The 20,394-nt window shown below is 56.9% G+C and overlaps 6 protein-coding genes across 6 annotated transcripts; 1 reads left to right on the forward strand and 5 right to left on the reverse strand.

The window, feature by feature from the left end:
- Nucleotides 1-331: 331 nt before the first annotated feature.
- MFIFM68171_10411 (uncharacterized protein) lies at nucleotides 332-1,533 on the reverse strand (the record flags this gene model as incomplete). The annotated part of the gene is made up of 2 exons (XM_071065830.1): nucleotides 332-713; nucleotides 1,025-1,533. The coding sequence occupies 2 exons, from the start codon at nucleotides 1,531-1,533 to the stop codon at nucleotides 332-334; spliced, it is 891 nt and encodes a 296-aa protein (XP_070921931.1).
- A 1,883-nt stretch (nucleotides 1,534-3,416) lies between these two features.
- Nucleotides 3,417-6,977, reverse strand: MFIFM68171_10412 (uncharacterized protein; the record flags this gene model as incomplete). The annotated part of the gene is made up of 1 exon (XM_071065831.1): nucleotides 3,417-6,977. One exon carries the CDS (start codon nucleotides 6,975-6,977, stop codon nucleotides 3,417-3,419), a length of 3,561 nt encoding a protein of 1,186 aa, XP_070921932.1.
- Nucleotides 6,978-9,660: 2,683 nt separating this feature from the next.
- On the reverse strand, nucleotides 9,661-11,715 carry YBP1 (YAP1-binding protein 1; the record flags this gene model as incomplete). Its single annotated transcript, XM_071065832.1, has 2 exons — nucleotides 9,661-10,773; nucleotides 10,828-11,715. The coding sequence occupies 2 exons, from the start codon at nucleotides 11,713-11,715 to the stop codon at nucleotides 9,661-9,663; spliced, it is 2,001 nt and encodes a 666-aa protein (XP_070921933.1).
- Nucleotides 11,716-12,326: 611 nt separating this feature from the next.
- MFIFM68171_10414 (uncharacterized protein) lies at nucleotides 12,327-13,700 on the reverse strand (the record flags this gene model as incomplete). The annotated part of the gene is made up of 1 exon (XM_071065833.1): nucleotides 12,327-13,700. One exon carries the CDS (start codon nucleotides 13,698-13,700, stop codon nucleotides 12,327-12,329), a length of 1,374 nt encoding a protein of 457 aa, XP_070921934.1.
- A 1,630-nt stretch (nucleotides 13,701-15,330) lies between these two features.
- Nucleotides 15,331-16,570, forward strand: MFIFM68171_10415 (uncharacterized protein; the record flags this gene model as incomplete). The annotated part of the gene is made up of 7 exons (XM_071065834.1): nucleotides 15,331-15,394; nucleotides 15,443-15,477; nucleotides 15,528-15,582; nucleotides 15,655-15,747; nucleotides 15,806-15,970; nucleotides 16,041-16,126; nucleotides 16,343-16,570. The coding sequence occupies 7 exons, from the start codon at nucleotides 15,331-15,333 to the stop codon at nucleotides 16,568-16,570; spliced, it is 726 nt and encodes a 241-aa protein (XP_070921935.1).
- Nucleotides 16,571-17,752: 1,182 nt separating this feature from the next.
- Nucleotides 17,753-19,561, reverse strand: MFIFM68171_10416 (uncharacterized protein; the record flags this gene model as incomplete). The annotated part of the gene is made up of 3 exons (XM_071065835.1): nucleotides 17,753-18,380; nucleotides 18,439-18,696; nucleotides 18,762-19,561. 3 exons carry the CDS (start codon nucleotides 19,559-19,561, stop codon nucleotides 17,753-17,755), a joined length of 1,686 nt encoding a protein of 561 aa, XP_070921936.1.
- Between the last annotated feature and the right edge of the window lie 833 nt (nucleotides 19,562-20,394).

Raw genomic sequence — 20,394 nt, forward strand, 5'->3', positions numbered from 1 at the left:
AGACCACCAGGTTCTTCTGGCAAGCCGACATGCCAACCAACAACGCCAACCAGGAGTAATATCGTTCCGTCAACCCCTACTCGGCCAGCCAGCCAGCCAGCCAGCCCATTCATCCGTCCAGAACTTTTCTCCTGCCCAACTAGAGAGAACAACCCCGGTTTATAACCCCGCCGCCCAACTCATTTAATCCCGACAAAAGAAAGGAACAAAAGAACCAAAAAGAAAAGGGTATAAACCTCCCTATCATCCCAGCCCCTCCCTTCACCTCAGCAAAAAAGAAAAGAAAAAGAAAAAAAGAAAAGAAAAACAAACGAGTCAAGAAAGTCAACTGTTACCCACCACCGCCGTTCTCCGCCACATCCTCGACGACAAAATACCACGCCGGCGCCTCATGCCACACGGCCAATTCGCTCTTGAGCCAGCAGATCCCGCGGCCCCAGCCGGCGCCCCTGCAGCCCTCCTGCGCGGCGCACAGGTCGATGCACTCGGCCATGGTGGCTGCGGGGAGGTTGTACATGTCCACCGACCCCCGGTTCGAGTTGTAGTCGCGCCCGCACAGCAGGAGGTACTTGCGCGCCGGGTTGGTTTGCTGCGGGGTGTAGAGGGTGAGGTTGTTGGCGGGGCAGGCTATCTGGACGGCGTCGGAGGCGGAGGGGAGGGGGGAGGTGATTAGTGGGAGGGGGAGGGTGCGGTTCGATGCGGATGCCGGGTCGCTGGTGCCGGTGGTTAGTATGGGTTTGATGGGAAGGGGAAGAGGAGGGAAAGGAGGAAGGGGAGGGTTTAGGGGAGGGTGAAGAAGGGGTGGTGTTGGTGAGGGTAAGTAGGTTCCGTGTGTGTGTGGGATGGCACTACTAGGAGTAGTCAGGGGGCTCCTGTCTCTGGACCGCCCGAGGACAGATAAACCAGCCCACCTCAGCTCCCCTATTGGAACGTCCAAACCATCACCATATCACCACCCCAGCCGGCGTAAAGTAAATCAAAAACAAAAACAAAAAAAAAAAAAAAAAAAAAAAAAAAAACTCACCTGTCCCCGTCCGAGCGCCCCGCTAACCCTAACCCAACACCCACTCCCGTCGCAATAGCGGCGACCACTAGAAACACCCCAACAGCCAGCAGCACCCAGAACAACTGCCTCCGCACTCCACATATCCTCGCCCTCTTTCTCCCGTCCGCTTCCCCCGGCGGATCCACTAAAGGCCGTCTGTCAAACGGGCTTGAAAAGTCAATCTCGCTGTACTCTGGAGTGGTGGTCGGGAGGGTGTACGGGGTGGTTGGCCGCGTCGTGTTATTGGATTCGCTGTGGAGCTTCTCCCATGACTTGGGGAGGGCGGTGGAAGCCGGGGACAGGCCGGTGAATGGAGAGGGAGTTGCGAATTGATGGGCATGAGGCAACTGGTAGCTGGCGAGTTCGAGGGTCGAGTGCCCGACCACCTCCAGCCCCGGGTTCGTCTCGTGCTCCTGGAAGGGGCGGCGGGTGGGGACGAGCTCGATGTCGGTTCCATGGATGTCCGGCTGGAGGGGCCGTGAGGCCATTTTATTGGGAGATATAAATTGCCTCTGGGATCTCGTGGTTTTGTTGTATTAACTTTGTTGCTATTCCAGTGGTCTCGATTGGCTTATTGTCGTGGACATGGCCGTCTCGTAGCGGGCAGTGGCAGTTGGGCAGATCGTGAAGTTGAGCTGGAGGAAGGTCAGATGAGAAAGACGCGCAACAACGTGGTTAATGATTATTCAGACTCTACAGGCCTCTCTCTCACTCTCCAGGGCTCGGCGACCTGGTACTGTAGGTACGGCCTCGGTTCATGAGCTAAGCTTTTCAACAGGAACCCCGATCGCCGGACTGGGTATCTTTACGTCCCGGTCGCATTGGGGGACCGCCTAGCGCTTCCGGTTCGCCTGCCACCCAGCGGAATGGCCAATTTCCGGCCCCAACTCTTCCCCTGAGACGCGGGTGCCATGCTCTTGCGGCCGCTGCCTCGCGTCTGGCCCCCGATGGATTACCCGCTGAAGCCGATCCCTCGTTTGCTGACCAACCTGTTGCCCCACTGAGCGTAATCCGCATCGCTAGTGCTGATGGCTTCCTCGACGTGGGCGGCGTCGATGGCTGCCTCTCTGCTGCTGCTGCTGTCGAAACCGAAAAGAGGGATTGATTGCTTGAGAGGTGGGAAAAAACAAAAACAAAAACAAAAAACAAACCAAATCAAGAGCTCGAGTCCCGCAAGCAGAGTTCAGCCCGTTATTTTCGTGCGCTCGGTAGTATAGGTATCTAAGCCGTCCAATTCGCGGGCTTCCCTTGCCCCAGGCCCGATTTTACTGGGCGTTTACTGTGTTAGGGCAGGTGAAGCTCGCCCAGACCCACTCCCTCTGCCCTACAGACCCACAATCCCAACATCTTAACTGTATAAGGTACTGTACAGTACATACAGTAATTTAGTAGTGGATCGAGGCATCGTTTTTCATTGGGACGAATGCTTCTCAACTTCGAGCTCGTGAGAACTCAACAACCCAGCCACCCGTTAGCAACGAGATGATTCCTCTGAATAAACCTTGAATCCTCAGTGGGGAGGGAACCCTTCACTCATCCGATCCATGGGTCACCTCAAGCAGCCAAGCAGTCGTCAGAAACGGCACGGATCGGCCAGCATCTTTAATCACGTCACTATCGACCTTCATGCTGACGGCGCGGCCGTGTTGGCGTTGCAGCACGTCTCCGACATGATTCCGAGTCGACGTGGCGACGCTCAACGCGCCTTTGCAAAGCGTGCACTGCGCCGTAGCTGCACGCTTCCTGGTGTTGTGGTGCCTGGGAACGAGGGTATTGGGGTCGCACTGCGTCTCGCCCTGCCCGTTCGCCTGGCAAATCCCCAGCTGAAGAAGCCATCTCGTGTTGCTGGCCACCCGCCCCCAGGAATCCGTCAGCGTCCCACCCGTTCGACTCTTGTGCCTGCATCCGGCAGGTGCGGCAACGCGGCGAAATTGTTTCACTACCGATCGTCCAACCACGTTGCGGAGCAGCGCATCGCATCGCATCTCCCCATATCAAACTGTTCCCCGGCCAAGTTCGTTTATGGGTGCATCCTGAACATGCCTGAGTACAGAGTACCGACTCGACAATAACGGGGTATCTCGGTCTTCTTCCTACCGCAGGAACGCTAGAATTATATTCTAAACAAAGCAGATCGCTAAACTCCGCTGCAAAAGCCCACAGGATCATGAAAACGTTCGGCCGCGGCCGCGGCCAGTATCCTGCTGTGTCACGCCGCAGGCACACAGCGCGCCATGTGGCCCCCCTGATGGTTTTTATTTTTCTCGAGGCACAGCAATCGGAAACCGGGGTACGCACGTTGGCGGCTCCAGGGGGCGCTGGACATAGTAGAACATCGATTGGATGCACAGGCGCTGTACATACGTGCACCTCAAGCAAACGCCTGACCGTCAAGCGCTGCCTTTGTCTGTTTGTTCTCGGCCTTGTTCTCCGCGATGGCCGGAGTGGCCGTCGAGAACGGGTTCTCTTCCTCCGTCTCACCCGTGTCCGACTCCGTATTTGCCCGGTCATCGTCGACCGGAATATTATTTACGGAGCGAGGCTCGGCCGTCCGTTTGTCGTCGTCGTCCGCGCTGGTCTTCTCTCCCACCGACAGAGGACGCAACTCGTCCACTTCGTCCATGTCTTTCCCAAGGACACTTTCAAGCCCTTCCCCCCTCTTCAACGCATCCAGCACTTTCTGTGCAACCTGTACGCTTTCAAACGCGGTGTTCCACTCCTTGCTTCTCCTCAATCTTCTCTTCCCACTACCGAGCCTTGCCCTCAGGCTCTTGCGCTTCTTCCTCTCCTCTCGTTTCATCTCCTCCCACAGCTGTCTCATCAGTCTCCAGCCAGAAATGACTTCGCGCTCCCTCTCGCTCTTCTCAGCCGGAGCCAGAACAGTGACCTCCCTTTCCCCCTGAACAAATCTCGCTTTCCTGATGTACTTTACTGGCTGCCGTCCCCTCTCAGCCTGCTTCACAAGCCCTTTTAGGGTATATCCCACGGGCCCTATGATTGCGGCAATATCCTTTAGCACAAACCCCGTCAATCCCATGCCCACTCCTGACACGAACCCACGCACCCCGCCGTCACGAGCGCCGCGGATAGGGAGGCGCACGACGCCTGTCCACCCGTCGTAAATACCGTACACGAACTCGTGGCCAGCAGCCCGCAGGCCCGACTTCATACCAGTCACGCGCGTCGGACGACGTACTGTGTCGTCACCGTAGAGGCGAGGTGCGTTATGAAAGCCCTGGGCAAGTGCGAGAGAAAAGTCAACCGGAGTGCGAGCGAGTGCTGCGGCAGACTTGTAGGCACCGCGGCCGACTTGGCGAACGACGTCTTCGGCTGGATTTGTGGCCGTCGTCGAGGCAGTTCCGCGGCGGCGGATGGCGTTGGTTGTTGACGTCTCGACATGAGGGACGCCATTCTGGCCGTTGGCCGAAGGTTGGGCAGAATCGTCAGGCCGCGAATCCCCAGGTTCTTGTTTATCTGTTGCCCCTGAGCCAGTGCCGTCTCGTCCGGCCTTCCTTTTCCGCCTTTTCTCTCTCCTCTTCTTCCTCCCCTTCACAACCCGATACGGTACCCCTCCGACCCCCTTAAACACATCCCCTATCGAGGTCATCAGTGACCCAGCCACGCCCGTCACTGGCTCCCCCGGCCCCTCAAAGTCATTCCACTCGTTGTGCCTCAACAACCGCAGCTTCTTCCACGATACCAGCCCCCTTTCCACCAGCAGCTCTGCCGCAAGCACGCTCAGCCTCAAGCCCGTCTTTTTCATCTGCCACACGGCCACTTTGTCGGGAAAAATCGAACACCTCATCGACCGGTTTCCCTTCAATACCAGACCTTTGTGAAACGCCTTGCACGCGTTTTCCGCCCCGTCCCCTTCTATCTCGATATTCCGCGCGATCCTTTCCGCTGCCTCCCTCGCCTCCTTGGTGATACAATACCGGATCCCCTCAGCCAGCTTCTCCGCCGTCAGGCGTTTATACGGCACGGGCTGCGGTCCAGCACCGGTATTGGCCACCATGGAGCCCCAGAAATGCTGGTCCCCAAAGAAAGGCACGATCATGGTCGGCTTGCCGCACTTGAGCGCAATCGCGGTCGTGCCCGCTCCGCCGTGTATCACACACGCCCGGACTTTTGGAAACAGCCAGTCGTGCGGGGTGTTATCGAGTAAGAACACATCGTCGGGCACGTCAAGGCTGTCGCCGCCCAAGCCGCCCCATCCTTTGGACACCAGCGCCCGCACTCCCGCCAGCTTGACCGCCTCGAAGATCATCTGGGTGAAGCGGTCCGCGTCGTCGACAACGATGGAGCCAAAGCCAATGTAGATGGGCGGCTCGTCCCCGCCCTCCAAGAACTCGATCAGGGGGTCGGGCGGGTCAAACGACGACGCCAAGTCGAGAAACACAAACCCGGCCACGTCTACCTCGTCCCCCCAGTCCGGCGGCTTGGGCACCAGCCCGGGGCTCCAGAGGTACGTAAACGGCACGTGGAGCCGGTACGTCGCCCCGGGCGCCCACAGCGTCGAGACGGGATCCAACCCCAGCGTCTTGACGCGGAAATCATTCACCAGGTCGCCTAAGCCCTGCCACACCATCATCTCGACCAGCGGGTACGAGATGAAATTCGTGTACCCGGGGTCAACATTCGACTTCTTGATGCTCGCCAGCGGATGCGGGAATGCCTGGGTCGGGGTATACGGGAAAGTAAACATGAGGTGCACCGGGATGCCGAGCGCCTCGGCGCAGTGGATGTGGGCAAAGCTCGGGGGGTTCGCGATGATGGCGTCGGCCACGAAGGGGTCCTTTCGGCCCATCATCTTGACGTTGCGGGTGTCGCGCTCGTCGTCGGTGGCGTTGATGCACGCGCGCCAGAAGCCCTGGAACATCTCGGCCATCGCCGCCCTGCGCCGCGAGATGTCGCCCGCCTTGACGCTCGACAGCGTCGGGATCATGCCCGGGTTCTTGACCATGAACGACATGAGCTCCGACGGGTCCCCGCCCACCGAGAAGAACTCGACCCCCGGCGAGTCCTCCTCCACGAACCGCCGGAACGCCGGGTGCGTCGCGATCCGCACCCGGTGGTGGTACCGGTCCCGGAGCAGCTTGCCGATCTTGAGGAAGGGCTGAGCGTCGCCCCGTGAGCCGATCACCATGATCACGATGTTGAGGCGGGGGTAGGGGTGTTGGGGCCCCTCGGTTGGTTCTGCTGTTGTGGGTGGGTGCGAGGGGGTTTCGGCTTTGGCGGTGGCGGGGGAGGGAGAGTGGGGAGGGGCCTTGGGCACCATCTTGCGCGCTGCCGTGCCTAGCGCTTTGGCGAGGTAGCCCGTGTTGCTGGTGTCGCGGAGCGAGATGGTCAGGCGGCCGTCGCGCTTGGAGACGTGGCCTTTTGTGCGGTAGTGGGGGTGCGAGAGGCGGAAGCGCCGGTAAGGGTCGTCCTTGTCGTCGGCCTTCTTCTTCCCCTTCTTCTCCTTCCTCTTCTTGCGTGGCTTTTGAGCATGTCCGTCTTCTTCGTCAGAGGAGGAGGAGGTAGAGGAGGAGTCGCTGCTGGACGTGTAGTCGTCCCCGACTACCCGCATTGCCGCGGACGCGCTGGTGTCTGCTCGTCGCATGGTGGGCGGTGCGGCGCTCTTGCTCGCTTGGCCCTGTGGTAGCTCTGTCGCCCATTGTTTCCCGAGTGGTCGTGCTGGGCTCCTGGGGGAGGCTGGCTCTGTACTCTGCTGTTGCTGTTCCGCTTTGGATGGTGGCGGTGAGGGTTGACGGTCCTGCGTCGACGTGCTAGTAGGTGACTGCGTCTCGGGCGGCACGAAGGAAGGGTAGGCGATGTTGCCGGCGACGTCGCGGACGAGGCTGACGGGATGTCCGTCTCTTTGGGGCGACGCAAGGCTCTCGACACGCACCGGATCGTAGTCGGGACCGGCACTGGTCTGGTGGCCCGACATTTCGCCCTTGTCGTCTCCACTTGGAGAGTTAATGAGAGAGTAGTGGCCAATTAGGGTCTGAACTGCAGGGTTTGGTGACGGTGCTGGTGACGGCGGTGGTGATGGTGGAGGTGGTAGCGGTGATGTTCAATTACCACAGCGAACTAAAATCATGAGTTCCGCAGATCATGCAGTGATATATACGGCATCTCTGGTTGTGGTGATGAAGCGAGCAGCTTCCCAGTTTTGCTTAAAAGAATGTTCTGAGGAAGGGCCCCGGCTCGGCAGTCGTCTCCCTGACGTAGTGCCGAGTCGGGGGCTGGTCAACTGCCGCTACAGTAACTAATTGTCCGAGTTCCCTTGGTGAGCGTGCTGCAGACCTACTGCAGTGCCGAGGCAGAGCTTAGGTATCATCAGCTTCCGCTTGTCCCTGGTTCCAGGTTATCAACGCCTCGTACACGTACGTTCCCTCTTGCCCGGCTGCAGTGCGGTTGGGCGCGATTCGGGCCATGACATCATCACTGCTACCCCTGGCGGCTTGACCGGCTTGGCCAATAGCGCCAAGGCGCCTATGGAAGCGAACTAAACTCCAAAAAAATTGGGGGAGCCCTGGAGACCCAGGTACTGTACCGTACTGTAGTGTACAGTACCTCGGGGAAAGCTTATTAAACACCCTACTATGTAAGGTACATGGCAAGTAAATCACCAGCGCTGACGAGACTAAAAATGCCTCGGGGACTTCGCGCAAGTACTGCACTGTACCGCGATGCAGCAGCCCTGAAAAAGGTACGGCTTTCGCTTCCGATAGCGCTTCGTTCAGGGCACATCTATCGACCGGCCCACATATCCGACTTGTAAGCGCTGGAAAAGTATCGTCTCTGTGTTCCCTTTCCCCTGCCATGACCCTCACCGGAGTTTCGTTCGATACGGGTAGCGTGCTCAGGATACTGTTGTCGAGAATGGCTACTCCTATCGGACGGAATGTCTTGTTGTCCTGTTCTGCAAGACGCTGCTGGCGTAAGCGCGGTAGCTTGAGATGAAGCGAGTTAGCTTGGAGGATGCCCTTTGGGCTCTGGTAGTTCGGTCAGAAACCCGGATTCCGGGAGCTACTGACTCGTGTTGGCTCGCCGGGCAGGATGAGCAAGCGAAAAAGGAGCTGGTTCCCGCACATTTCTTCCCAGTCCACCGAGCTCGCGTGCGTCGGATTCCACGGCTGCGAGTTCACAACCGCGACCAGTTCATTACATAACTCCCCACTCCTCTTGGGCCAACCCCCCTTCAACTTCTTGAGCCCTTTGCTAATATCCCTGCAGGTCCGTCTGCAGTCCTTGTCCGTCATCAGGCCTTGGACGGCATGGATGTGCACCTAAGACAGCTATAATGCTCACCTATCATCAGCAAGGTAATACTGAAAAACGAGGATGATACGGTGAGTGCTTTGGGCCCGGAAGAAGGCAGAAATGTATGGGCAACGTACGTTCAGAGAAGATCTCAGGCCCTCCCCGTCGTCCTTGCTCAGCCAATGGCTAATTGCAACCCGTTTACTGCTCGAGTACAAGTGGATACCGCGATTTTTGAATTGCATCTCCTTCGAGAAGACGGACCTGGAGAGGTTTAGGAATCTCCAGTCCAGGATCTCGACGTCAAATTTCTCGATCTGCTTTGCTATTGCCAACTCATTATGTGGATTGACGAGCCTGTCAGGGGCCTTAAGCTCGATGATGGACGACACGTGCTTGGTGTGCCGAAACCACTCGAGTATTTCAAAGACTTCTCTGTGCCCTTGCGGAGGCGGCTCGCTAAAGGTGTTCTTGTTTTCTAGATGCAAGCCGACAACGAGGACGCGAGCGTATTTGATGGAGAGCTGATAGGAGAGAAGCCCCTCGTTCCCTCTGTGGCTAATCAACAAGTGCGCAAAGTAGCGAATTCTCTATATCCTGGAGTCAAGCTGCGATATGTCGAAGCAGAGTTCGTCAGGCCCGGTGATCGAAGCAGTTGGGCTCAGGAAACAGGGTAGTGATATGGTGTCGTTCGCGGCAGGTGATGCTGTTCAGCTTTGCCGAAGATGCGGACATTGACGGTCGTCTCGCGAAGGTTCCGAGGGCTATTGAGAACTGAAAACATAACTTGGCAAGCGTCCCTGCAATCTTAGGTGTCCGGAAACCGAATTTGGAGATGACGTTGGTGAAGAAAAAGGCCCTTGCCAAGCAACTATCAATGGCGTCCACTAAGTAAGTAGCTTCAATACAAGGATTTAGAGTTGGCTTGGTTGCTAACACCATGTGGGCTTTGGAGGTCCCGCGCTACCGTGGGGTTATCTGGACGGGATGCTACCACCGTGTTCTAGTGGGTACTACTACGGGGATCTACTTCCAGGGCAACGTTAGGTGGCCATCCTACAGCATCAATAGAGCTTACGTCCCCTTCATTCGGTTATCATCCTATTCCCAGTCCGTATACACCAGCTTCAGGGCCTTAGTAACCACATCTGTTACCCATGAGTAAACCTATTCCATCCTCCCTGGCCATCCACGCTGAACCACCGTTGATAAAGCCCCTTCCCATTCCCGTTCCCGACCCCCCATCTTCCGCAACCACAAACCACAACCACAGACAGATAATCGCAAACCCGCACCCCCGCACCCCCGCACCCCCCTTCTCTTTCCCTTATGTAGTTAGCTAGCAATCAGCTAACCCTTGCTCCTTACCCCTTAACCTGGAACCCCTCACACCCTCCCAACCGGCCCAACCTCTCCCTCAACACCCCCAACTCGCCCTGCAACGGCCCCAGCTCAGCAGCCTCCTCCCCCTCCTTCCTCGCTTCCCGCTCCACTCTCTCCACCACCTCCCCAAGTGGTTCGAACCACCTCTCCCTCACCGTCGCCTCCAGATTCGCCGGTATCACCGCCGCCCATTTCCCACCGGCACCCCCATCCTCGGAACTACCATTACTACCATTGGTACTGCTGCTGCTTCCGCCCCACAAAAACAACCCAAAATTCACCGCCTGCATCAAAAACGTCGCATTCTGCGCCAGATACTCTACCTGGTCCGTCGTCGTCCCGTCGAGTAAGAAGGCCAGGCTGGGGAAGACGACGTATTGCAGCGTCTCCAACGGTTGCGGGGTGGTGAAGAGGCTTTGCTGCTGTTTTGGGTTGGGTTCGCTGACGGCGGCGGCGGTGGCAGCAGCAGCAGCAAGAATCTCCTCGCGTAACCAGACGATCGCCCTCGCCTTGAGCGAGGCAAACATGCAATTCTCGAGGAGGTCGTACAGGATCCGCAGGCGGTCATCTTCGGACGGGTCCGAATGCAGGACCAGGCCCGCGAGGGTGCTGGCTGCGTTGCGGACCTGTATCTGGGGGTGGTAGAGGGCTATAAGGGTGGTGAGGTGGATGTAGCGCATGAAGTCAGAGGTGGGGTCCTCGGGTGAGGTGGTAGGGTTTGTGAGCGACGAGTTTGGGTCGGACGCGAGGAGCTTGTTGGACTCGAGCCAGAGACCGATAGTGACGAGGGCTTCGATAGTGCCGAGGGATTTCTGGATCTGGGCGTGAGCGTCGTCTTGGAGGAATTTGTCGAGGGCTGCGAAGTGTTCCGGGAAGATGTGCATTTCGGGGCGAGGGTGGTCAGCGTCGAATACGGTTGACGAGAAGATCCAGTAGGCGACCAGGCAGGCGCAACCACCGGTAGACAGGGCGATTTTGTCCGGGCTATCGAGCTCGTTTGGTTCTGTGAGAGGGTCAGAGTGCATGGGGCCGTCACCGAGTTGTTGGATAAACGTTTTGGTGCACGAGTCGAGGCCGAGGTCGTGGATGAGGGCCTGTGTGAGTTAGCGTTTGATCTGAGAGGACAGACAGAACACGGGGTGACGTACCACGAGCTTCCCGACGATCGCATCCCTCGCAAGAAGCTCCTTCTCCTCCCTAAAGGCTGCCATCAATGTCCTCCGCCCCGGCACGATCCTGTCGGGGTTGTAATACTCTAGTAGCCTCGCTGCCCACGCCATGTCGTTCCCGTTGGCGTACGCCTCCAGAATGCACGTCGCAAAGCTGAGCAGAAGCTTCTCTTGCAGCTCGCTCTCGGTCGGGTCTTCCCTATCATCCTTGTCTGCCTCGGGGTCGGGAGCATTCTTGGTCGCGTCCCCGTCCTGGTCTGGGTTGGCCACGTTCACGCTCGATTTACGCGTTGGCAGTGGCGGCCGCCGCCTGCCAGAGAGACTGTGGACCAAGTTGATGACTGAAGCTGTCATCTCTTGGTTGGGCCGGTAACTGCTGTAGACGGTCTGTAGCGTCTGTGCGAGGAAGCGGCTCGGGTACTTCGTCTTGATACGCTTGTGGAGGATGGCGAGCATGCCAAGGAGGGTGATGAACTTGGCCGTCAACGAAGCGGTCGGTTCGGGCGTCTGATCCTCCCCTTCGACCTCTTTTTCTTCACCGTGGCCCTCATCTTCATCGTCACGGTTCAGAAGCTCGAGGGTCTCGAGCACCTTGAGGATCACCTCCCGTGGGTTGCCCAGCCGCGCGATGGTCTCGAGGCAAGCCTCAGAGCCGGGTAGGCTGACGAGATTATATACCAAGTCCCATCCTATCTCTTGGGTGAGTTCCGCATCCTGGAGGATCTCGTTGAGCGTTGGGAGCACCTCGGGACAGAGGTTCGCTTCAACGATAGTTAGGTAAGTAAATCGGTCCGTCGCGGGGGGGCGAGCTTCGCGGAGTGCCTCGATCGCCTTGGCCGGGTCGGTCTTGGAAAGGTCGGCGGCCATGGCGAGCGGTGGTCGGGTTGGGATTTTCGACGCAGGGGCTACGCAGTCAGTAAAGAGGAGATGAATGGAGCAAAGGTAAGGTAGGTTATTGTACCAAGGTAAGTAAGGCTTGGTAGGTGGGCTAATTATCAGGAAGCTTGTTTCTGGGCAGTTGACATCAGCCCGCAGGCAAGCAGCACTGGACAGTACAAGACATACCCCGCACTCCACTTTGCGACCAGGAGCTCTCTCCGCTGTAAGTGCTAAAGCTGCCTGGCACGGAACTAAACAAAGACAGGTGCCGGGTAAGGAATACAAACGGAATCAAAACTCCTAAATCCTGGCTTTGCTACGCTCTTTCAAGAGGGACGGTTCTGAGAGGAAACAATGCCCTGTAACACCTTGTAGCACCCCGTCTAGCGCATATCCGTGTGATCAATGACATCAGCTCGTATTGGTCCCCCCTTGCAGAACTCCGCGCTCTAAATACAAAGGATAAACGAAATGTCTACATCGCCGCTGTAGATTTCAGATGTGTCGGTACCCGAACGTGCCCGTACCCAAAAACGCCCATAACACCAACGCCAGTATGTCTCAACTCATACAAGGACGGCATGTACGGAGCTCAATCCTTAATTGCCACTGTCATTCTCCTGCTTATCCCGGCGCCGGCGCTCCATCCCCTGGGCTTCCTTGACCGAGGCCATCCAACTCCAATGCTTCCACGGGTCCGCTGCCAGTTTCGCCATATCTTTCACATGGTGCGAGTTCACCCCCAGCGAGGGGATTCCCACCTCGATCGCCAAGTGCGCGTACTTCATGGCCGTCCAGGGATCTCCAGCGCCATTGTACTCGGTGGCCGCAAAGTAGTACGCGGCCGGGATCTTCCCCCACAGCTTCTCCTGCTCATACAGGCTGATGATCAACTCGGCCATCTCTGGACTCCCCCTCTCCTCCCGAGTCTCGTCCCACAGCCACCCGATCTGCGCGATGCGCGCGTCCGAGGCGTCGGCGCGGTGCTTGTCGAGCGTGCACAGCGGGCAAGTGCACTTGAACCCCCAGTTATTGTGCAGCTTCTTCATGCGCGCCGCGCGCTTCATTTCCGGGTCGATGTAGGTTAGGGTGATCTCCTCGCCCGGGAAAATGTCGCGCAGCGCCGTGACGTACTGCGCCAGCGTGTCGCGGTCGAAGCGGTAGTCTGCGTTAGGCCGACAATCGTGGTTCATGCGCGAGATTTCTGGGAAGACACCAAACATGGTATCGGAGCCTTCTTCGTCGCCGTCGTCGGGGTAAATGTTGAACGAGTTGGTGTCGATCAGCTTGTCGATGTGCTCGGCGTGCGGGAGGTTGGCTTCGTCATGCGTAGAGAGGGCGAGGAGCGCGGCGCGGTGCGCGCTGGGCAGGTGGTCAACTGCCGCCGCTTCTAGCTGGAGGTACTCGTCCTTGGGTAGTGAATATGCTTCGAGGTCGATCAGGAGCGAGAGCGTGTTGGCTATGATGAGGTCGCCACGCCGGATGTGCTCGGTGGCTACGACGCCCATGCCCTTGCCGGGGATCTCCTGCACCTTGTACTTGGCTGGAATGGTCCGGTTGAGGTCCTGGTTGACGCCTCTGTTGAGTTCGGGTTCGACAAAGGCCGGGCTCGTGGCGAGGTAGTTAGCTCGGCGGGCTCCCATGATCAGGGAAATACCCCTCCCGTCGGCGAAGTTTGTGTCGGTGAAGACACAGTATTCTTGGTTCGAAGACAAAAGCTGGAAACATGGCGACGTGTGTGTCCAAGCATGCCGTCTCGAACTGGCGCAATGCTCGCCTTGACATTGCCGGCTTTGTGCAGCTGAGGGTTTATCCGTGATGTTCGGCAGAATTCCCACGGCGGCGTTGCAGACCGGATCGCTGCCGGACACCATGAGAGAAGGGCCATGGCCGCTACACAGCGCGGTATGGCCTAAGCTGCCGTGGCCGAGGGCCGCACCGGCGAAGAGGCAAAGCTCTAGTAGTGTTCTCATGGCGGCTGCTAGTGGTAAGGGCGGAGTGGCGAACCAGCGCGACCAGGAATGATGGATAAGGAGCTTCACAGAAAGGGTAGGGTAGCGATTATGGAAACCACCTAGGAGGGGAACATCCTCCTTATCTCTTTACTGAAAACGACCGCCAATACGCGCCGACCACCCCTGGATGAGCAAAACAAAGAGGATTCTAACGTCGTGAGAACACAAGGCGCCGCGTGCCGCACGTCTGACAGGAGGTGGGCTAAATAAGGATCCTCGTCACGACTCGGGGGCCGAACCTGGCTTATCTAGTTCAAAGATCGGACCTCGGAGGGGATGGATAGCGCTCAGACTTGGGCGGCTGCGGGTTCATGATGCGGCAGAGGCTGGGCAATTTGCAAACAGGTGGCGGGCAGGGATGTCGGCTGCCCAGCCACTGATGAGGCACTGCGCAAGGTTGCTGTTACTGCTGTACCGGCTGGTCGAATGGCAATTCGATAGCGGGACTCGAGAGGAGGGGTCCAGAATCTGGGCATGATTGACAGGAGGAGCCGTCAAAGCCCCCGCCTGCAGGAAGAACGCGCCGTGATGGTTTCAGAGGGCCGCCGTACACGTCGCAGAGTCTGCGAAGCAGTAATATTCCCGCCACAGCCTTGGCTGCGATCAGCGCCGCAAAATAAAAAAAGCACGAAAGGATGGGAGCGAGGCTCCAGGCAGCCCTGCTCTTTGCTTGGAACCCCATGATGTTGGGGCCCTACATGCCCCACTCATCCGACGATGTTCCACCGCGGCAAACCCATGATGGAGTTTCAGCATGGTAGGTCTAGACCACTGGGGGGAATGGCTAAAGGATTCGGGCTGCCAAGTCCGATCGGGGTTTATGGTTATTATTGTGCGCTGACGTGGAGCGCAGTCTTAATTTTTGCATCAATCAATCAAATCGGTATAGCACGGGCATGGGAGACTGCTTGGCCCCGGATCCTCCAAATGGCCGGGCGCGATCAGTCGCCTAAAATTGCTACTTACCATAGTAGGTATGTTCGGTACTGGACGGCGCAGGTATCAGGTTGTACTGTACTGGGCTCCTCCAGGGAGCTGCGCACGCGCCATCTGCCAAGATGGGTGCTGAATCAGCACGGCAATCGCTGGTAGTAATTGGCCATTGGCCATTGACAATTGCTGAGCAAATGCCTTGGTCCCGCTGACACACTGCTTGGTATTCCCGCCGCGGCAGGCTGGCTTAGTAACATCTCGCAGCGAATCCAAGCAACAACACCACACAGAACTATCTACACCCATCGAAGAGGGAAGTACGGTGACGGGGTTGCCAGAGCTCGCCTCGCTGGACTGCAACAACCACACGCAGAGTGCTACATCACCTGCAGGCTAACTCCAAGCTCGACCCCGCTGCTGCTGATGAAGCGCTTAGGGAATGCTGAACAACGCTCTCTTGAAGATGCTATGCTAGAAGATAAGAAGGGGAAAAGAGATGCCGGTTAGCCGGTTGGAGTCGGAGGAAATCTGTATATAACTAATCTCTGCGGGTGCTGGTCCTCCGGATCGAGCCATTGCTTCGAGCACACAGCAAGTTCATCAGACCAGATAACTGAGTACAGCAATCCTCCTCTCTCAGACGTTATAACATAACATGAAGTTTGGTGCCGCCGCCCTGTTGTCCGCAGCCTTCATGGCCGGAACTGCCATTGCCGACAGTGAGAACCACAGACGCCCACTCCTATAGCCCATTACTGACATCTTAGGTTTCCCGTGGGAGAGACTCAACAAGAATGACTCGGTAAGACTGCCAATGCTCTACCAGCGAGTAGCTCTTGCTAACTTCGCCAGATGCTAGTGATTGTCGACCTCCAAGAGGGTCTCTACAACCTTGCCCGTGACTGGGGTACGCAGCGAGAGGTTTTCCCGACGTGGATTTTGTAAATACCTCAGTCACTAACCCGTTATCAATTCCTAGACGCCACCCTCTTCAAGCAGAGCATTCTCGCATATTCCGCCATCGGCACGGTCTTTGACATTCCCGTCGTTATGACCACCTCGGCCGAGACTGGTCTGTCTCTTCCTTCCAATCTGCTCCTTACTAGCAACACACGCCGACCCCTTCGCAGGCCCCAACGGCCCGCTCCCCCAGGAGATCCTCGACATGTACCCTAACGCACCTCTGATCAAGCGCCAGGGCGAAGTCGACGCCTGGGACAATGCTGAATTCCGCGACGCTATCAGAGCCGCCAACAAATCACAAATCATCATAGCCGGTATAGTTACCGATGTTTGTATGTGTCCCAGTTTTATTCCTTACCTTTTGAGAGTATTGGCGCGCCGCTAACCGGGTCCGCTCCAAAGGCACCGCCTTCCTCGCCCGCTCCCTCAGAGCCGAGGGTTACTCCGTCTGGGCCAACCTGGAAGCAAGCGGGACAACCACCAAAGAGGTAATGTTTCTGCCCCTAATCATTCTCCGTTACGTCACACCTGTCGTTCTCTCCCCCATCGCCCCACCAACCACCTTCTACACCCTTGACCATCCTACCCTCACCCCTCTCTTCCTTCGTATCGACTCGGGAAACCCCCCCGACCACCACCCTCGCCTCCCCCCACCCCACCACATAGACCAGCAAACTAATGCATATATATAAACACCCCAACAGATTCGTGACATAACCAACGCAGCCCTCCTCAACGCAGGCGTATCCGTTACCTCGCTCTTCGCCATAATCTGCGATCTCATGCGCGACTGGCGCGCCGAGCCCGGCGCGGCCCAAGTGCTCCCTTACCTTGACCGGTACCTCCCGGCCTACGGCATGGTGGCGCGCGGGCACCGGGCCGCCGTCGAGAACGGGATCCTGCTCGACGGTCAGGACTTGCTGCCTCGCTGATACCAAATTAGTACAGCACGCAAGGTAATATATGTTATGCACATTAGTGAAATATGGGTGCGGGAAGAGAGGGTGAGAGGCAGCGAAGGGGGAGGAAAGGGGCAATATGCACGGCTGCCATTAGGTTGGAAACAGCAGGGGAAACCCATGGGGTTAATGGACGTCTCTCTTTTTCCATTTCTATTTCCCGTCCTTCTTTTCGATTCTAGTCGTTCTTTTTACTACATCAGTTGGTGAAGGGTATTTAAAAAGAACAGAGACTGCTTATATCCTGCCATCGAATTTCTATATGATGTGGCTGACAAAGGAAATCTGAATCTGATCCGTCCTGGTGTAATGCTCTTCGCCAACTGGCCCCCCGCCAGTAAACCAAAACAAATGCAATCCCATCCAGCCAGTTTCCAACCCAAGTATTCTGTTACTCTGTTGCCTCGAGGCATACATCATCTTTTATGATCCAAACGCCACAAGCCCAGCATCCCCAAAACAAAAAGTCCCATGTTGCCACACTTGTTCTAACTACATCCCATCCAGAGGAAAGAAACGAAAAGAAAACCCAGAGACCAACACTCCAAACATAAATGGTCATCAGTCATAAATCATAAACCGTAAAACCTTCCTCCCAATTGCCTCTGATAGAGTACGAGGCTGTTCCTTTCACAAGACCCCGTGTTATGGTTTCTTCTCTTTTTTTTTTTTTTTTCTTTTTTTTTTTCTCCCCCCACCCCCTTTCCCCCCTCTTGTATGTCCCCCCCTTGGATTGTCGAGTTGTCGAATTGACAGCCTCGTCGTCAATCTGGCCTGGTAGTGAGAAGCACATACGGCGATTTGTTGACAAATCACAGGTCTGTAGCATCCTCGAGGTTACAATCCATGAGCACGAAACCGGGGCAATTTCCGAGCCAAGGTTCGTGCCATGGGTTGGCTGTTGAGTCCACGTCGTCTGCCGGGCGGGCGCGCCTCGGCACGGCGATTGTGGCGAGCGGGATGGACTTGAAAGTCCTACTCTCCATTGCCGCCTTATGGACGGCTGGGCGACTCAAAATATCCTGCACTTGCAGGGTTTTTCACGTCCTATCCAGAGGCATATCCAGAAGGCAAACAAGATCCGTGGCTATGATAGCAAAGGCAGGTTAGCCAAGCTCATGTCTCGAGTGGGTAATTGTCAACTCACCGAATGATTCAACCTCTCCAAGATCGGCGGTAAGATCCCTGGAGAACCTCGGCCTTGTTGGTCATGACCAGCTCGTGCGAGATTTTCCCCATGGCAGTAAGGTGATCCTGGGCGTCCTTGATGTACTGGAGGCTCTGGGGGTCATCCGGCTGGATGCATCCCTGCACAAAGGTTTGGAGCGCCTTTTGGTGCTCGTACCACTGGTCAAGCTCGGAGTTGGAGACCTCGGCCTGCTTGGGAGCGGCGGCTGCCGACTCGGTACTCTTGTTCGCCGACTTCCGAGAGGTAGGCTTCTCCTGACCGGGCTGCTTGTCCTGGACTTCGTTCTTCCTCTTCCGGCCCCTGGACGTCGCGGTAGCGGCCGACGCCGGAGGGGAGGCGGGCTGGGTGGCGGTGCCGTTGTCATTGTGCACCCGCCTCATGTGGTCCCGCAGGTTCCATTGCCGCGGGAAACCATGGCCAGCAACAGAGCGCTCACAGCCTTCGTAGGTGCACAGGTAGGGCTTCTCGCCATGGCCATGCATCGCGTGGGCCTCACGCTCATGCCGGAGGAGACAGGCAGTGGAAGAGAACCGGGCATTCTGGCAACCCTCAACCTTGCAGCGGTAGGGCTTAAGGTGGGAGTCCACGAACTTGCTGTAGTAGGCACCGTGGTTAGTCGGCAAAACAGAAGAAATGCAGAGAAGATCCTTACTCGTAGTTGCACTTGAGCTTCTCTGGCTTGTGGTTGCAGCCAGACTGGCCCTCCCATGGGCAGTGGAACAACCCGTCCGCTTGGGGGAAAGCATTCTTGTAGAGATAGTGATCCCGCGCGGACTCACCTTCGCCGCTAAGACGGCGAGAAGCGACGTAGGCAGGGTGGGGAAGGGCAAAGGCATCCTCTCCGACGGCGAAGTTCCCGTGAAGGTCCTCCGAGGTAACATACTGAGAAGCATCCAACTTCCGGTTCATCCTGACATGACCCATCGTGTTAAGACAATGCCGCGGGGGACAGCGGAGTCATCAATCGCAACATACCTGGGTGACTGGCCTGGCAGAGCCGGCGAGTTCGAGTTTTGGCTATCTCCGGGCGAAGACGCAGACGGCCCCGCGGACCAGACATCGTCTGATCCGTCGTGGATCCCAGGAGAAGACAGACGGGAATCAGCCGGGCTCAGCGAACCCCAAGAGTGTGGCGAGGCGCCGATCAGACCGGCATCGAAGATCTGGGGGTTCACGTGCTGGGCCACAGCAGCGCCCATGTCTCCCGAGTAGGGCAGACCGTCCGGGAATCCCATCATTCCGGTGTAGAAGGCGGGGCCATTCACGTGCGAAGACACAGACAGGGTATCCAGGTCCTGAGCGAGATATTGCTGCACATCCATGATGCGGCCGGCTGCCACGGCGCCATCATGGTATGATGAAGGGGCGTTACCTGTCATGTCAAGCTTTGACATTTGCGAAGAAGCCTGCGAGAGAATCGATTGGACTCTTGACCGGCTCTTCTTGGCTGACGCTGCAGAGGTCTTGGTGCTCCTGTGCTTGTGGCTCCCAGTAGAGCTGCGCGAAGTCCCTCTGCGCATGGGCTCTGCCTTCAGAGCCTTGTTCTCGACTGCGGCTGCAGGTGTCCATCTGGCCTGGAAATCATCATCTGGCTTAGGGGTGTTTTGGCCAAACGGAAGAACATAATCCTCGGCTTCTCCGGTGTAGTAGTCCGCGGCATCTGCAAACTCAGGGAAGTTCTGTGATCCTTCAACTGTCGCATCCCAGGACGAACCGGGCAGGTCCGCTGGTCCTGTTTGACAAAAAGAAAAGATCCCAGAATTGGAGGAAAGCATATTGGGCTGAGCAAAGCTGTAGCTGTCGCTGGGGTGAAGGTTAGTGTCCTGTTCAACCACTGTCCAGTATATAACTGTAGAAGAACTTTGACGGAAAAGAAAGAGGCATCAGATGGCACAACTTTGTTCCTGTAGTGGGGCACATGTTAGTTGGGAAGACTCTCTACAAGTCACGGAGGGTGATCACAGACCAACTGAGTTCCATGGGGATGACAGCGTGGCACAACGCGATCCAGGACCTAGGGCACACACGGACTGGCCTGGAGCCAGGTGTAAATCCGGGTATCACCATCGGCATTCCGTCCTTGTTAAAGTGCTCAAGAATCCGGGCGAAAAAGAGAGCAAGGGATCCATGGGGCGTCACACTCGGACATATCCGGTCTGATTCTCTCATCTTCGAATTTCCACAAGACAGAAAGCAAGCTGTTGTCGATGCTGCGGTTGGCCCAGGCAATTTCGGCGTCGAATGCGATCCTCATAGGTAATCAAGGCCATGTCGGATGTCAATCCATTAACTTGGCTAAGTGGTCCTATGGTGGAGCAAAGGAGAGGAAAAAAACAATAACTCGTCCAGTGATTCGGTCCAGTCGGATGTTCCATGCGAAGAGTCCATTTGGGTCGAGATCTTGTCCACCAGCAACTTCCACATGGAAATGCGAGTACAAATGTAAATGTCGAAACATCCTGAGCCGGTAAATTCCCAGTGCGAGTCCAGTGGAAAGTTGAAGTGAACCATATTTTGGAGCAAATGTACCTGGCGGATTCCTCGGCAATGCTCAAGGTTGACGAATCTGCAGAATGACGGTCCAGTCCGGCAATGATTTGGGCGATAC

The sequence above is a fragment of the Madurella fahalii genome (assembly GCF_045866475.1).
Source record: "Madurella fahalii IFM 68171 DNA, scaffold_6, whole genome shotgun sequence".
In the NCBI taxonomy this organism is placed as follows: Eukaryota; Fungi; Ascomycota; class Sordariomycetes; order Sordariales; genus Madurella; species Madurella fahalii.